The following is a 19,060-nucleotide window of genomic DNA, read 5'->3' as shown; positions in this document are numbered from 1 at the left end:
GCAGCGATGAAAAAATCTCCACAGTAACAACGCTTTCACCTTGATCGGCAGCACATTCTCACGATTGCCAGGGACGAGAAGGAAATACAAAATCTGGATTTGGCTTAGACGATGTTTTGAAGCCATTCAGGCTTAAAAATAGATGGAGACGTCAGATATACGGTGTCGTGCCAAGTTTGAAAGACACACGATGCATGCCCATAAGTTATTCATGAATGACAGCAGATGCTAAAATCCCTTAACCTTAACCCGCTGTGTTCCCCTACAATCAACACACACATACACCACACACACATATTTTCTGGTAGCTCTATTACAATGTTCCTTCAGTGTGATAAGACATGTTCTGTACCAGATTTTTGGTATGTCAATGCAACATAAAAATGCCCATTAATCATCTCTGGGGAAGCCAGTCTATATATTTTTTAATAGATATTGTATTTTAAATATAGATACATACGATATATCTATAAGGCATTGTTCTGAATAATTGTTACAAACTATTTCTGTAACAGTATGTGAGTGACTATTGGCTAATCTCTGAAATAATTAGGAATTCTATTACTATGTCAATGTCTTGTTATATTCCTCAAATGCAATAAAATACAAAACATAGATCCTGTCTGTACAAACTAAAACAACTGTATTTTCTCTCATTTATCAATAAGCAGTTGCATGCTGTTTTGCAGATACCATGAGTTAAATTTTTATTTGATTAGTATTCTCTCTGATACACAAGTAGATAAATATGAAATACTTTCAGTCTGGCAAATATATTTATTTTACATTGTTTAACACTTTGATTCTTCTTTTACGCCGCTTTTGGAAATTGAATGTGCAAATAATTGATGAGGAATATACATTTTTTAATGTTTTGAATTAATTGATTGGATGATGGTTAGTGATTTTCCAACGACTGAAGTATCAAGATTGTATTGAATTTCAAATTGGTGACCGTGGTTTTAGGCAACAAGAACACTCTCACTCATTTAGGAACTTCATTTTCAGTGTGTGTCAGCCACAGCAGCAGCAGAAGTGGAACCGATGATAGAGTAGCCGCTCTTTCATTGCATGGTGTTGAATAGTTTTCCGAAGAATCATTTAATTGAATCTCAATCATTTCTTTTCTTGACTGTGAACCATTTTGCAAATATGACCCTGGTGGTACTAAAATAAATTGGGTTTAAAGAAACATACAACTTTGTATGCATATATATATTGGTATGCTTAAGATGTGATACGTTTATGAGATGAATGCTATAGTGTGTATATAGTGCATCTTTTATATTTTTTTGTAATCAAAAGTGATGTGGGCGATGACGGGATGAGTTGTGAAAAGCTATCATTGCGTACCTATTTGTTCACGAAAATAAACTTCATGCTTCAAAAATGAAAATGCGTTACAATGGTTTTTTTCGTTTATAAGCTCAAAAACCTTAAAAAAAAAGACAATTATTATACAGTCATATATACTATGACTATTTATGAGATTCTCAGCGGACTGAACTTAATCATCGTGTGCATAGTGACTACTTTTTTTTCATCGCTACAGCAGACACATTAATCTAAAGAGAATTTGGAGTAAGGGGCCAGCTTTGCTCCTACATTGGAGATGGTAATGGTCTTCAAAGAGCCCAAATTAATCTCCTGTGAGTTTTGGGCTTTTTGAAGACCATAACCACCTATGGAAGTCGTGTTATAGAGTAGTGGCTCCAGGCTGTTCAACTCCCAGCTGAAAGGCCCGGAGTTCAATCCCTCATGTCTGCAATCTGTCCATGTAGGAGCAAGGCTGGCCCATTACTCCACATTGATCAGATTTCACTAGGTCTCTTTGGATAAAAGTGTCTGCTGAAGTGAAGAAGTGTAAATATTATATGCACACACCACTTGACAGATCCCACTTTCTTCAGAATGATATATATAGAGAACAAAGTAAAGAATATTAAATATTAACTGAAATAGATGTTTAAGTTCAGTCCACTGAGAATCTCATGAAAGAGTCTGGAGCCTAGGAGTGCCTTTGTGGGAGCCAGGTTGGATGGAGGGTTAGTTTCAGTCTGCAGTCTCATCAGGGTTTAGCTTTTCTCACTCTTTGTTTAACCGGATTGTAAAATGGTTCTTAACTCCTAACGGGTGTATTAGCCATGTCTGCTTCATGCTTAACAGCCATTTAGCAATTAATGAGTCACTAATGAATCCAAAATTAGTAATTCAATCCCACATCCAGGGCCACAGCTGACAAATTTGACTTTGATACTTGACAATTTGCCCCATAACCAAATGAATGTTCCTGAATTAGAATAGACAGAATTTGTGCAGGGTTTCTTGTATGGTGTTCTGTATCCAATCCTATTATCACCATAATCATCATAATAAATGTAGTCGTGTCATCATGTCTTCATCATGGGTTTTATTATCATTACTACTGTAATGCTTTTGATGGCATGAATCCACTGACACAACAAGCCTGCGACCCAGAAATCTATTTTGGTCACATCGACATCAAGGTGACACCAAGCAATTCCACTGGTAGCTGCCGACCTGCATGTGAAAATAGTTCTTCATTTACAGGGTAACTTGAGACAAGGAAGAATAATAAGTAGAAAAGAAGGGAGTTGACTATCAATAGATATTTATAGAGGCCAGGAGTTACTGAACAATTGAGCTCCTGCAGGGCTATAGCTGCGTAGTTAAACCATGTTTACTAAAGATGAATTTGAGAACCATTTTAGACAAATGGTGCTTAAAATAACCAATTATTCTGAGCACAAATATCCTCAAAAATATTTGAGGTGAAGACTCGACAGTACGCATAATTCAATGAGCTGAAACGTGTGGGGGATCAGATTCCAATAAATGGAAAACATTTGAGTATATTCTGCAGAATTTTAAGATATTATTGTGACAGGCCAAAAAAGAGATGATGCAATACATAACAGAATGGAGGAGGAAATAAACAACGAAATGCTTCAATTGGTAGACGTAACAATCCACGGAGGGATCCACGCTTGACTGAACAGGAATACACTTAAAGGCAGGAGGAAGGATCCTTTCCCTGCAATGCATCTATACCAGCGTGTCTCAGGTGTGTGCTTCAGACTGCAGCAATACAGTTACTGTTGCTGATCCACTGAAGTTTGATGAAACATCCCAATGTATATGTAGCACAGAGACGTGTCTGTTATTCCCCTCCATCACCACAACAACAAGAAGGCTGGTGTTTGGATCTTCCATGACCATGAAGCATGAGCATTGAAGGTGGGTTCCATTCCTCATATGTTCTGGGTTTAATCCCCAGTGGGGACTGGATGTCCACAAGTATTTTATGCCCCAAACCCTACCTGCTATGGATGAAAGTGTCTACTAAATAGTTATTCCGTATGAAGCACTCTAGGAATCCTTTATCAATGCCGAAACCAGATCTCTTTAACACATCAGTCAAAAGTCTATCTGCATTCAGGGAATGTTATATCTGCCTCCCCCACTCACACAACCTGGTACTCATTTCCTTGTTACTTCAACTTTTGTTTCTCAGATTGGCTTGCTGCCATTGGGCCTATTTTGAGGCAACGATTGATCTACTCCATTTTCAGATAACACATTTACATTTCAGATAACAATTTAACCTGCAGCAGTTGGTCCTGAATAGTGCTTCAGCTTTTCGCATGCAGAAATTCAGACGTGAAATGTCTACCGACCTCTTTTGGTGTTTAATACATATTTTATGTTTTATAACGTTTTCCTCTCCTCTTGTGTTTGCAAGACATATTTTCAGAGACTTAAGATTCACATCCACGGGTTTTGTCCAGAATGTCCTTCCTTTGTATTTAGTCAGTGGGAGGGTGTAGGCCTACAGCATAACAACCAGATAATAACTTTTGTGTGCCAGTCGTCTGTATCTTGTTAATCCTATGTTTGCTTTTTTCATACTGACTAATACTTTGACTGGAAATTGCTTGTTAAAAGCACAGTCAAAATAAATTAGATGTGACTTCGGCATTGTGTGAAGAGAAAATAATGTATGTGTATGGAATAGGAAGGCAAACCAGTTTAAACGTCTTGCTTATCCTCCTTGAGATAATTGCCAGCCTCCGTTTGAACCTCGCTGGAAGCTTTTTACAAGGAAAATGTTTACAGAAAATAAATGAAAGGGAAGTACTCATGGAATATTTTATGTACACAGGAGGACACTTTCGGCTGAGAGCTACTGCTGATTGCACCGCAACTTGGTCAAATTCACAATCAAAGATGTTTGCTGAGGGCATCCATCTGCTCTTATAAAGGGAATAAAACTTAATGGCACATAATACTGAAATGAAGCTGCCCTATGCAGGGTGACAAGGCCAAGTAAAAGCAGCCCCAATAAGTGAATGCTAATGCATATACAAAGTGTTCAATTCAGCCTGTGACGTAACAATGAATTATTGTTATTTTCTTGATTGAATGTTAATTAACTCCCAAGTGCCTAATTTATTTATTAGTTATGCAAAACAACACAATGCATTGTTCCATTTAGCATCAGTGTTGGTGTAAGTGCAATGAAGTTATATTTATTAATAAATCAAGTCCATCTAGATATAACTACATTCATTCACAAAAATAGCCCTCTTCCCTTGGACAGTCCCACGGACAATAAATTTTGATCCGTTGATTTTTAAATGGTAAAATATAAGACCTTCAAAAACTCGATGACTATATCCAAGCTTTGACAGACAAAAACAGAGATTATTCTGTCTGTACATCAACTAAATATGTTTTATTCACAAACTGCTCTCATAATAGTTCACATATCCAACAGTTGCATAGGTATCAAATATCAAGCACCCTCTTTGACAAACGACAACATTGTTCTGTTGGTTAGCCAAGATGATTAAGAAATATAAACATTTTAAATAGTTGTTACTATAGTTTACATGGTTACCCAAAATGTATTTGCATTTCTTGACTTTGTATTGGTGTTTCCTAATATTGATTTGTACTGCATCTAAAGGAAAACAGATGCAATTTGAATATAAATAATTTACATATATTTAAATAAACAAAAATGTAAATAATGAACTCTTAAACAAGAAAAATAGATCATTTTTTCGGAATATAAAATGACATCTGAGTTTTTGTCTCCGGAAAGAAGTTGGACAAAATAAAATAGTTTTACAACATCCAATGATTTTGTTGAAATGTGTGTACTACTCATTTCACTTCTTTAACCTATCTTCCTTCAACGTGTTGTGTGGGTTAGTTGGAAGTCTTTAGTATATCAATAAAACCAAACTAGACAATATTAACATCCAGGCATTAACTGTAAATAAAAAAACTTAAATGATAGTGATTAAATAATCCCCCCCCCCCCCCCCCATAAAAAAAGATCATGGAGCAAATTTTGAGACAAAAACAAGTTAGATGATACCAAAATGGTACAGAAATTAAAATAGAATTTAGGTAAATCTCATAACAATACCAACAAAAAAGAATCTGGAATCCCACACATTCCCAAGTCCTCATTATAATCTAACAGGACTTCTGAATGTGAAGACAGTGGTGGTGGTGTCCCACCCTATCGTCTCTCTTTTCCTCTCGCTCTCTCTCGCTCTCTCTGGCATTTCCAATGGCGCAGAAATGAAATGCAATTAAGCCCCATGGTCTAACCTGATAAGCCATCCAATTATTCTAGTAGTGGGTGTCATGACGACGACACACTATTCTATTCCACACTATTCCAATATTCTATAACCCATAACCCATAATACAATTTGAGAAGAAAATAGTTCATAACATAATTATTAAATGTATAACCAAATGAAAAAAACAGGCATTCACGTTTTTATTTAAAAGAGTAATAAATGTTGATACAAAAAGTATAACCCTGATTGTATTCAGACTACTTACAATGCTATAATATGTACATAAATAAAAATACACATATTGAAAAAATACAGCATATGCAAATAGTGTGGGAGTTTTATCTCCAACGCTGTAATTAAATATTTCTACAACCCCTTAAATTACCCAGCATGTTCAACAGTATCATTCTATTTAGAGGCAAGTAATTTGATAAAGATCTAGAGACAGAGAAAATAGGGAAACAATTTAGTTGTTTTGATTTATAACCTTTATAGACGTTAATTGAATACCATTAGACAAATGAGTGCTGATTTGACATTTCAACTGACTGTTTTTTTAATAATGAATGCTGTAGAAGTATTAGTGCAACTCTTTGTTGCATTAGTTGGCTGATGTATTCAGTATTAATGGAGACCGTTTGGATAGGGACAGTAAATGGACACAAACAATGATAAAATGACCTACGATTTAATCTATGATGCCAATTTTTGAAAGTGTGATTTTAAATGTTTGAAAAATAAACCAACAAGATATTTTAAATAAGTTGATATTGGTGTTATAAAATATATTTGATATCACTGATTCTATACTGAATTTAAGATGTATATGAACCTTTGAGAAATGACTTCCCTCAGCTATATTGGTTTATCTTGACTGTATGCTTTCACATCATTCTGCCTGTTAGTCACACACTTGTATATTTCTAAACTCAAACTCAAATCGCCAACACACCACCAACACAAAGAACACAAAGGTTCTACAATTTCATTACACAACCGCCCTCTTGTTCTTGGCAAACAGCAGAATACTCATAATAATAACACAAAATATAAATCCATAACACAATCATGAACTGTGTCCAGTGACTGTGAGAGCATTTTCCACCGTTCAACGGATGACAACAGTGCATTAGATAACACATGTGCTTGAGGAGAGAATGGTGGACAGTTGTCCATGGATAGTTGAAGATGAAAAAGAGTAAGAAAGTCATAGTTTGAACAAGGTAAACATGGATAACAAGAATCGCTTTACAAATACTTAATGACTGACGGCTGGATGGTGTTTGATTATTGAGAAAAAATAAGACATTTCTTATCATGAAGGGCGATTTATCTTTGAGTAGTGTCTTATGTTGGGCCTAACATGGTCTGTTGTTGCACTATGTGTGCAGGACGTTGCGTATGGCAGGAGTTGTGTCCATGTTTCTGAGGACTGGGGCCATGCCAGACTATTGGTTCCGGTGTTGGGCTCCCGACCAAAAAGGTACTGGTTTCAAACGCACGACCAGACTGTCAGACGCTGTTGGCGTGAAGCCAGTCTGTGAAGAGACGGGGAGAGAGAGACAGGCAGAGACAGAGAGAGAGAGACAGACAGAGACAGAGAGAGAGAACGGTAAGAAAGGTGATGTCGACTAGATTACCGTGATGGATGAGGAGTCGTCTGAAGTCAGAGGATTTAACCTATAGGTCACTGCTCTGACCGCCAATCAGGACATTAATGAACAGACAACAGAGACAAGGCCAGCATTGTGATTGGTTACGCAGGTCAAACAACACAATCACCGGCTGACTATCGAACAGGGTATATTATGCACTCAGGACAGGAAGTCGATTTTTCAAACTGTTGTTCTCTGGCTCCAACACGGTATGTCGGACACACACACACACACACACACACACACACACACACACACACACACACACACACACACACACACACACACAGTAAAGACAAAGGAGAACTACTTCAAAGTGAATGTATAGTATGGCACCAGCCTCCATGCTTGTGATGCAGGGGTTCTCCCTGACTTTGATTCTCTTTTCCAGGGTGGCTTCCTTTGTTCCGAGACGGCTCAAGTCTTCATCAAAGTAAAACCAACACGCCTATGTTTTCCAGCACTACTAAGAGAGTAGGGCTTCATTCCGTGCAAAAGTTTGACCGTGGGGGGCTGGGGGCTCACCGGGTAGAGCGGGTACCACATAGGCTCGATCCTGAACACAGCGACACGGGTTCGAATCCTGCCCATGGTCATTTTTCGGCATGTCCTCCTCTCTCTCCCATACTATCTCTCTCTATAATAAAACATTAAAATGCCAAAATCTTTAACAAAAATAGCTGGGCCATTGACGTCATTTTTCGGAATACCACCGACGGACAACGACGATCCCGGACCGATGGCGTCAGCAGTCCGACTATCCTGCGATTGTGTTTTATTTGCAGAAGCAGAGCTGATATTGTTGACGTTTTGTTCTTTTTTTAACGAGACACGCATTCTCCTCTGTTACTAAATAAGCATAGCGGGACGACCCCCATTTAAATATTGGTACTATAAATATAACGGAGCTGAGCGGGGCGGAGTCCTAGAGACTTCCCTCGCTAGGTTCACTGTAGCGAATCGGAGGGGGTCTGAACCAATAGAGATCAGCTTTACGGGGGGGGGGGGGAAGCTGTCACAGCCGAGGTAAGACGCGACGCTGGGGAGCCCCTTGCCGATGGTATTGTTAGTAAGGTTGGAGAAATACATCGGAATAGACTCGTGGTAAAGCTTGAATATAGAGAACCCTGGAAAAAGTGACAAGGCTGTTCCGCCATGTTGGTTCTCCACAGCACCGCGGCAACAGGCCAAACGGCCAAAATATATCACTGGTTAAATCATAAGACAACAGAGAGAAGAGGAAAAATATGTACTAACAATGTTAAGTAGAGGGGGCTGGGACCATGATATGAACAAAATAAGAGTTTCATGACACATGTTGGACTAGAGCATGCAGTTTGCAGGACACACACATGTACATAAACACACACACTCTCACCTCATTTACTGTTGTCTAACTCCTCTACATCCATGCTGCTGTAAGGTAGGTGTGTATATAGATAGGAAGGAAGGAAGGAAGGAAGGAAGGAAGGAAGGAAGGAAGGAAGGAAGGGAGGAAGGAAAGAAGGAAGGAAGCAAGGAAGGAACAATATAAGAATATTGAGTGTTGGTACCACAAGGGTATACAAATAGCATTTCTTTATTTATAATAATGTAATGCAAAAAAAAACAGCAGACTCGTATTCAAATTTCTCAAAATCACTTCCAACAGTCTTAGGTTCCCTTCTAAGCTGCTTAAATCCTCATATTCAGAATATGATTAAAAATGACATTACAAGGATAGGATTGTTTACGTCCAATACGTTTGGTACTTGGTGGTTTACTGCAGTGCATGATGCAACAAACAAGATGTTCTTCACTGCATCCCATTAACTACGGATGTGCTTGTATGGTGTGTGTGTGTGTGTGTGTGTGTGTGTGTGTGTGTGTGTGTGTGTGTGTGTGTGTGTGTGTGTGTGTGTGTGTGTGTGTGCATGTGTCTCTGGGGACCAAGTGGAGTCGTGCGATGGGGGAGTGTTCAGAGGAAAATAACATTAAATTCGATTCATGCGTTTCTCTCCATTTTCAATGGAAATCACTCTCGGCAGAATTAATAATACTCGTTATACTGTACACGAGCATGTGACTATAAATGCATGAGTTGCAGGATGAGTTGACAGCACACACTATGGTACAAGTTACCAACTTATCATTCCCCAACCTAATTTTCGTAAGTATTCGTGAACGATTATAACCTTGGTATATGTGTGCGTGGCATTCTGCTCTATAAATCCATGTACGTCCGCCTCCAAGCATATTCATGAGGTGTCAACACATACAAATCAGGATATACATAATCACAGCACATATATATTGTGTTTATTAGAGTTAAATAACATCCTTCACTATAAAATCCTTCTATGGTGGAGAAGGTGCTTCTGGAAACAGCTGATTGCAGCGCAGAATCAGGCTTTATTGGAAAACCTGTAGCACGTTTGTTTTGAAAGGCTTTTAAATGGTTAGATGTTAACCTTTATATAATCTGTTTATTCAAAGAAGCCTGCCTTGTTTTTCTTTTCTGGATTAGATTTTGGTTATGAGAATTTATTATTATGCAACGATAAGGAGCAACAAAATGTGATAGATACACACATATTAGATATAAACACAATGCCAGAGCTGCCAAATCAATGCTCTTGATTGCATAACATCCACTACAACAGGTGTTCTCCACCCTGCCAATATGACTGCGCCAGGCAAATGAAAGCTAGATTGCAATACACCCACTGTGTGTGTGTGTGTGTGTGTGTGTGTGTGTGTGTGTGTGTGTGTGTGTGTGTGTGTGTGTGTGTGTGTGTGTGTGTATGACTCCGGGGTTTTGCAGGTGCTAGGGAATTGGACATTCATCATTTATGAGGTCAGAAGAGCACGGTGAATGTTGAAGACAAATCTCAAGAGTAGGTTAGCGGTCCTCTACGATTAGTATCAAGTGGGTGTTTTAATGTTTAGAGAAATATTTACACAGTGATATTGAAAAGGTAACCAGTGATACTGTACTTCATCATGATTCAGGTGGTCGAAGGTTTAATCTGTATTTGCAGACGAGAGAAAATTTATTTTGTGGTTGATATATTTATACATAATTACGCTCTTCAAATAAGTCAAACCACCTAATGTCATACAATGACAACGTTTTAAATAGTTACTTGCCAGTGTGTCAGATTAAGAAATCAACGGCATATAATATGGAAACTGGGCTTTCAATCATATAGCCTTAGAAACTTGAAAAACGCCAAATGACCAAAAACTGTTTAATCTTATACTGACTTAAATGCATGAGAAATTAAATGTCAGCCTATAGAAATCATTGAATATATTTTTTACAATATAAAAAATATAAAATCAGTTTGCACTGTACATCTACAGACTGTACTGGGTAGTGTTTGGGTAGTAGTAAGCTTTTATTTCCTAGAATAACACGCATACACACTACTACATTCTCACATACTCTACCTTGAGAATGCATCTTCAAGGCCATCCTCCACGTCCTGTGACACAAACAACAATCACCATCAAACTTTATTTAGTTTGCACTTTAAAGCAACAAAAAATGCTTAAATAAATAAATAAAATACATCTCAAGGAAACAATTGATTTTTATGATGAAAAATATTACAATCTACTGGATAACATAAATATTAAGATTAATTATTCACGTAACGTTTCTTGTGGCCAATTATAAATGCAAATAATGTAGAATATGTTACTTTGCATTATTGGCCCTTCCAGGGCCATACATCTCGTATCTCTCATGGTGAACATCGTGATCTAGTCTCCCTGCACCACCACTGTAACATCCGTCAAATGGGGCTGCTGAAAGTGTTTCAAGGAGAAACGTCTTCGCTTCAACGTTGAATCGATACTTCACACGCTGTTTCCACGGCGATGTTCCATCACTGCACTTGAGAAAACTGCATTGATCGAGATATAGACCGCTGACTAGCATTCTAGAACGAAACAGGAGGGGCCCGGATATCATTGCTAGGCATTGAAAAGAAGTGTCTGCTTCTCCTTCGGTAACCGAGCACACATGTAAGGAATATTCATTTAAAAAGGAAAACAAATCAATGGAGAGACTGCTGAGGAGGCTGTACACGCATGTACGATCTAGCTGATGAGCTCGGGCTTAATCAGAGCACATTGTCCCGAAGGAGTTTTAAACTACGCTACCTTACGCCTCACCATGTTCGGGAGATGGAGGGGAGTAGGTGATTTGAAAGGATATATGGCGCCACCTTGTGGTGTGCAGTTGTACATATAAAAACAATACTTTACAAGTCATAAGTTAACTTTACTATTAAAGCTAGGGTGGGTAATTTTGGAGAAAACAGCCGTTGAGATTCCGTTGTGTTCTCTCTGGTCCCTCCCTGCCACGCTCTACCTGCCGTAGCTCCTCCCTCCGAACGTCAGTTATGCGCGTTCATGTGAATTCAGTTACATTGATAGGAAGACGAAACACCATGTCAGATTCCGAGGTTATTAAACATTAGTGCAAGGCTGCTGCTAGCTTGCAACAACGTTATAACAATACATGGAATATCATATGCTACACTTCCCTCGCTGTGCTTATCTTGGCAGTTGTGTCAAAGTAGCTTTGACACAAACGTGACTCGGACATTATCCACAGTTGCGTTGAGGCCTAGGTGACGTGTGAGCACAATCTCTGTGTTATTCCGACAGGTTAGTGTGACCATAACTAACATATAAAACGGACCGGAAAAGAACCATGGGCCGATGCAAGACATCCTACGGAACCGTATTGAAACGGTTACATTACAGAACCGTAATGTAACAGTTATCGTGGCTCTGCCTAGCAAAAAAACATACCAGCCGACACTTTACATATTCTTCACAATATACCATGGAGAGATATCACTATTCCTTACCTGTCTATAAGAAATGTAGCCATCTCAGCGTCCGATTTTACGTTTCTCAGGTCACGTAACTCTCTCCATCGCTCATAAGCCACGCCAATGTTTACTCTGGTTTTATTTCGAGCTCTCTCCGCCTCCCTTTTAGTAGCTGTCCTTTCAACAAGTGTCTTTCCTCTTTTTTTCGCTTTCTTAGCGGTGTTAGTTGTTGGTATCCGGGGAATGGGAAATTTAGGGGCCGTTGATGAAGACATTGCTATTCATTTGTTGTCGCCGTAGTAGTGCAAAACTGTCAGACTGCTAGGCTCGTGAACGCTCACGCAGGGACGCACCAACGTCGTTGCCAAGGTGAACGGACAGTCCCACAGCCAATAAGAACGGAGAATCAGAGCCTCGCTCTGATTGGTCAAAGTGTACATGAGCGGTGGCAATTTTTGGGGGCGGCACACAGAGGCAGGGGAGAGCAAAGTAATGGGCAGATATTCTCAGAGCACTTCACCTACATATAGCTGCCAAATATTACAGTAAAAAAATTACCCACCCTAGCTTTAACAGTAAGAATAAAAAATTACAATTGATACAGTTTTAAACTGAACCCAAGCAATTAAATGTGATATCTTTACTAATAGCAAAATAGACATGAAATCCATGCAAAGAAAACCGAGCAGCATTTTCCACTGGGTGTGTAAACTTCACATATGTGAAAGTGCTTTGTTCAAGGTCATTAGTAAGCACAAACAGATCTCTTTATAGATCTTTACAGATCTCTCTATATATAGAATAAATAAAATACATACAAAAGGAAAAACAGCTCAAGAATAGCCATGTAGGTAGTTCCAGCCACCCATCAACTCGACCAAGTACTGTTCATAATTTTCTGATTCTTTCAACCAAAACAACCGATTGTGAATTGAGATGCATGTCGTCATTGAGCAGGCAGGGGTCAGGATGTCTACAGGGAGTATTGGGGATCAAACCCAGAACCTTTCACCTTGAGAGTCCAACACCCTTAACAACTAGATCATCCTGCCCCCTTCCCCCCTAACCCCACACACACCCCCACCCCCCAGCTCTAAATCAAATCGCCTGACACCTGGACTGTGAAATGAGACACAATCCCTAGAACCCAGGAACTCTGGGTCAGAACCAAGCCCCTGCCCCAGAGGGTTTTATGCCCTACATACCCAGGAGTCGTGTTTGATTGGCCGTCGCCGTGCAGGGTTGCTACGTGGTGAGAGCAGACTCAGCGAGGCGGAGAAGAATGGCCGGCGAATTCTCTCCTCAAGACTGGCTGGTTTGATGTTCTCTGGGTCTGAGAGAGAGAGAGACACAGAGGGGGAGCGAGAGAGAGAAACACAGAGATAGAAAGAGAGAGACACACACAGACAGACAGACAGCCAGACAGAGTGTGTGAGAAAACCTGTGCAGCAATACCCGAATGAGAGCATGGCAGTATAAATAGTGTGGGAAAAAATGCATGTCTTACGGATACGCACCACCTACCTAGAGATTATTCCAAGGTCATAACTGCATTAACTTTTACAACCGTGCCCGTAAATGGGTTAAGTCATTAGCGAGCCTCAAAATGTAATTAAAACAGACAATTTATTCAGCAGCATTTTCCACTGTGGTGGAAGGAAGGCGCCTTTAATCTGTATTTTCTACTGAAGCCAACCGACAAACAACCCACCATCCCTCCTTGTGTAGCTTTTGTCATTGTGGCGATTGATTTTTTCTTTCCGTATGCCTTGTGCTGATTGCGGTGACAACAACAACAACAACAACAGGGGGCCTACCTGCTGAAACACAGTGGGGTTCTGACGGCGCCATGGCGGCGTCACGGGCTGGACAGGAACAGCATGTTCTGGCCTTCTTGCTTTTGCCTACGCACAACAAACAGGGTGAGACAGGACAGCGCTCAGGCGATCCAACTGAAGCAGACTCAGATTCTTCTGAAGAAAACAGACATTTGGTCTTCGGAGCGTTTTCATTCTATTAAGAATGGTCTCGCGTGTGTGTCTCTCTCTAGTTCCCCACCTCTCTCTCTCTCCCTGCATCTCTATATGTCTGTCGCCCTCTCTCTCTCCCTCTCTGCATCTCTATATGTCTGTCACCCTCTCTCTCTCTCTCTCTCTCTCTCTCTCTCTCTCTCTCTCTCTCTCTCTCTCTCTCTCTCTCTCTCTCTCTCTCTCTCTCTCTCTCTCTCTCTCTCTCTCTCTCTCTCTCTCTCTCTCTCTCTCTCTCTCTCTCTCTCTCTCTCAAAGGGCTGTACAATTATTGTGTCAAGTTCACAGATTCAAACACACATCGACCTCAGAGACACCTCAACCTTCAGCTAGGAGGAGCCGGGGATCGAACCATCCAGACAGCCCGCTGTGCCTCATGAGCTACTGCGGCAGATGTAACTGATCTGTTTGTGGATTCTAAAGCTATGCCTGCATTCACACAGCTTAGCATCACCCTCCCATAGCACAGGTGTTAATAAACCCTTGTCTCACATTCATTCATAATTTAACAGGTTTAAATGTCAACTCCCGAAAGAAAGCTGATTTCAGAACCAGGGGTGATAAGGTAGCCATTAAAAGTAATTTCAAACCGCTACCTTCCAGCCTGTACCCAACAACAGACTGTATGACCTTGTAAGCTGATCGATCCATCGATACATCGGCGTTGCAGATGATCTCCCACTTGGGATCATGTCATAGGGTTCATTATAAAGTGTCTTGCAATCGTTATTCAGAATCACACCTGGTGGTAAAACAGGGGTCCATTAAGTGGTGGTACGCACCTTCCTGAGCGACTTCCCACAGATCGAGGGCCACTTTAAAAGCCTGGGCTACGGTTAGCGTCACAGCCTGAGCCTGGATGCCGCAACACAGAAAGAAGGAGAGGGGGAGGAGGGCGTGGTTTTGTTATATTGGTTTTAGTTAATTTGTACTAAATGTGTTATCATTGCCAATATATTATCAGGTAAAGCAGGCGGTTTGGATGGCACAATTTCAACTATGTTACTTTTATATTTATAGGGTTGAATCGTTTTTAAGTAACATCGATAGAACAAACACAAGGAGCTCCAAGACAGTAAAGCCCTAGTTCCACCAGATGGCGCCATAAACCATTAAAATAAATGGAACTTTTTTTGACCCCAGACCTTTTTGTATAGTGAGTAATTATAAAAAAAATGCATCACGCTAAAACACTTACAATCTTCCTCTTCTGGCAGAGGAAGGCGTGGCACTCCAGGGTTTCGTTAAACGGACTCTGAGAGACGTAGGCAAACACCTTGTCCTGAGTTTTATCTGCAGTGCAGTAGGAGATTCTGGAGCAGGGGGGGATAGAAGGCACAGAGGGGCTTGATCAGAAATCTATTGTACAGACACATTAAGGACTTCCGATTACCGGTTCAGATAGGAGGGTTTATCAGAGTATCGTAGTAGTTAAAAAAATATTAACTTAACAAAAAAATGATTATTAAAGAGCTAGGAAAAATTACTTGATTAGCATTTTCTTGGCACAGATAAATGTGAACCATTAATCATGTCAACCGATAAAATATGATGTTTTTATTGGATCCAACAAACAGTCTTTACTTCATCATATGACGAGAACCAATAATTACATCAGATCACGACTCAGTATTCAGCAATGATAAAGTAGGATAATAATGTGTACTTTATCATTACCACCAGGCAGGAAATTCATGGCGTGATCTAAACCTCTCAACGCATAATAATCAGGGATAAACGATAAGAACTCCACAAGCATTAGTAATTAGCATGCAGAGCCTGTTGCATTACTATATCCAGGAGCAAATATATTCAGAACAAGCTGTGGGGATAGGTTATGGATAGGACGCAGACTGAAGGAGGATGGACAGATGGACGGCACCAGAAGAACCGTCCCATCTTGGCCTTCTGAAGGGCTGATGCGTCAGCTTTCACTGACAACCGTTTGAAAGTTAATCAGTTCAGAAACCCACAAAAATCCCTGTTTAGAGATAAGAACAAATCTATAGATATGCCATTACATATGAACTATGTTCACGCCATTAAGGCAGACAAGTACATTTAAGGTATTTCTCCGACAACCTTATCAAAAGCATCTTAGTGATTTGAGATGCATGCGATAAAGTAGAAAGTAGAGGGCTGTTGCCTGCAGGGTAGTTGTGGACCTGAGGGATTAACTCCAATAGCATTCAGCTGGGGCGTCAAACACCCTATCCAGTACACTATCCTGCCCCGCGGATAAACAAATATGAACACTAAAACGGCCCACCGGTCTTTAATCATGTTTGGTGGGGGAAAGATTTTTGATGACATATCTGGTTGTTTACAGTCAGCTCCAAAATGGAATATGAGCCCCCCACCCCCGACACACACACACGCACACACATACAAACCCACTCACACGCAACCATGCCCAATATCCACAGTGAGAATCTAATATCTTCTGTTAAAGAAATCCAATTATGTGTATTGCCGCTGACAGCCGTGGCGGTCTGCGTGTCCAATAGCATTCTGAAAACCTAATCTCCACAAGGCCTCCTCCGCCAGGACAGCTGCAGGTGTACTGGCCACACAGAGAAGAAGAGACGCCATCTTTATCTATCACTGTCCTTCTCCGACAGGGCAGCTGCAGGTGTACTGACCACACACAGAGAAGAAGAGACCTCATCTTTATCTATCACTGTCCTTCCTATCACAAGGAGCCTTGGCAGAAACCTAGGTGTATTGAATCGGTGGTAAAACTCCACCTTTTGAGACCAGAAGAAGTTAAGAAATTGTTTTACTTAGTCGTTTTCTGTAGTTTTAAACAGGGAAACAGGTCATGGCATCACTGCCTGGAAAGGCGCTACAAAAAAAATTGCTCACCCTGTAATAAGGATTTGAATTATTATGTATCAAAGGGCATACTAAAAATAATGGTTAAATATTACTAATATAGATTCAACTCAAAATAAACAAACATAAAACATCAAAGCATCCAAGTCACAGGTGGTCTGGCTTCTCATTATTACAGTATAAATAATAGTTATTTTCATACTAATTCTACTGGGAGTTCGCCTGCCCTGGTTGGTTGCAAATCACATGCAAATAATCAAAACGGTGATTCATAGTCATATTCATCGATATACCAAAGCACTCACATTCAATGACCCTATTCATGTTTTGTGCCCAAACCACACTCAAATATTAAATACAAATCAAGTAAGATATTCTAATGAAGCCACTAGTGGGACACAACCAGCCCTCATATGTCGAATTATTAAATGCTGCTGGACTGCACAGTGTGTAGGATGCCTGACCCACATAGAATTTGAATACCCGTTCTAACACATCTCTGTTTTTAACCATGTCTGTCAAGTTAGCTTTTAAAAATGCTTTCATATTCCCACCCCCAAATAAGAGATAGGGCAAAGGGTGACCTATTTAAGCATTAGCTGTCGATTTTATATAACTTGGGAACTTTTTTCGCATACAAATAATATTGACTTGATAGACTTAAGGGTTATGTACAAGGCAATGCTTTGCAACTATAAGGCATTAAATGAAAAAGGGTCCTTTTTTTTATCAATTATATCCATATGGCCTGTGTTTTGCGACTGAAAAATTAACTTTCAGACTCAAATATCTACAGCTGTAACAAGGTGATGGTTTATGCCTTCATTCCTAAATGATTATGAAAGCCAAACCTCAAATGTATTATTATCAATATAATAGTGGCCATGAGAAGGTACAGCTGGCATCTGCAAATTTGGTCCAATCTAGAATCTGTCACATTTGAAATGTGTTGTATGAGAAGGGATATACTGTTGAATGGTATATTACACACGGGGCATGAAATACATTAACCCACATCATATTAAAGCATGGCAGGGTTGTCATGAATATGAAGTCACTGAAGAGTGGCTGTTAAACGGGTTGCTGAGCAAGCTTTTAGTGTGAATGGGGATTTTGAACGCAACTTTATATGGGTAACTTAGCTTATAACAGGGCTTTAATTGAGGGAATACATGGTGTGCTGTGTGTACAGCGAGGACATTTGGAAAGGAAAGAGATGAAAAATGTGCTTTTAAGACGTGACATTTTGCAAACTAACAAAAAAGAAAAAGACAATATTTACCGTTTGACAGTTTGGTTCCCCCCCATTTCTAGTGGCAATATTTCATGAATTCCGTGTGAAGTGTGTTCGCCCGAAGATAAAAACATACACACAAGCAGCAATTCAAAACACAACAGCGATTCTATTCACACCCGACGCCACTTCAATGGAATTTCGGGTGACCCGAGTTAAAACGCAATTATTCAAATCAATAAATATCATGAATTATTGATACGTGGGACAGCAGGAGTTGTAGCTCAGCTGGTGGAACGGAACATGAGCCGGTATTCATCATAACATGTGAAAGGAGGGCCCCTTTGATCTCAAATCTGAAGTGGGGGGGGGGGCTATGATCTCTTGACTGCATACAGTGAACACCAGTGACTGCCAAGCCAAGGGAAATCATTATTGTACCCCGTTTTTGATTTCAGAAAGGCAACCTTCTACTTCACAGAACTGAGGTAGAAGGATGCGAAACCAAATGGATGAGGATATAGATATTTTTTTGGGGACGTGTAGATGTTGTTGTTGTTGTCACTTTCGACCAAACAAAGAAGATTTGTTGTTGTTTTTCTGCTTCTCTCTGAAGTGACAGTGATGGAATGCATTATTCAAAAAGCCACACACAAACACACACACACACACACACACACACACACACACACACACAGACACACACACACATTGAAAAAGAAAAAGAAATACACTTCATAGATTAGAGCGCGAGAGAGACAGCCAGAGCTTTCTTTAATCCTGTTGGTCACACTGTAACACTGCTTATAATAATTGGGGGGAAAAAATAAGTTAGTACAGGCTGGGTCTGCTAGCCTAT

The 19,060-nt window shown here is 40.0% G+C and overlaps 1 protein-coding gene across 1 annotated transcript in view; it reads right to left on the bottom strand.

Annotated features, from left to right (window-relative positions):
- Positions 1 to 7,113: 7,113 nt before the first annotated feature.
- LOC307088298 (low density lipoprotein receptor adapter protein 1) overlaps positions 7,114 to 19,060 on the bottom strand; it is a gene marked incomplete at both ends in the record, with an annotated part of 32,828 nt that continues 20,881 nt past the window's right edge. Inside the window, 6 exons of the mRNA XM_079754150.1 lie at positions 7,114 to 7,159; positions 10,709 to 10,743; positions 13,311 to 13,438; positions 13,923 to 14,009; positions 14,915 to 14,987; positions 15,331 to 15,445. Coding sequence (XP_079610276.1) covers positions 7,114 to 7,159; positions 10,709 to 10,743; positions 13,311 to 13,438; positions 13,923 to 14,009; positions 14,915 to 14,987; positions 15,331 to 15,445 — 484 coding nt within the window. The remainder of the gene's footprint in view (positions 7,160 to 10,708; positions 10,744 to 13,310; positions 13,439 to 13,922; positions 14,010 to 14,914; positions 14,988 to 15,330; positions 15,446 to 19,060) is intronic.

The sequence above is a fragment of the Pollachius pollachius genome, assembly GCF_949987615.1.
Source record: "Pollachius pollachius genome assembly, chromosome: 16".
Classification (NCBI taxonomy): domain Eukaryota; kingdom Metazoa; phylum Chordata; class Actinopteri; order Gadiformes; family Gadidae; genus Pollachius; species Pollachius pollachius.
The sequence above is the reverse complement of the archived record's forward strand: the minus strand, read 5'-3'. Positions and strand labels throughout refer to the sequence as shown.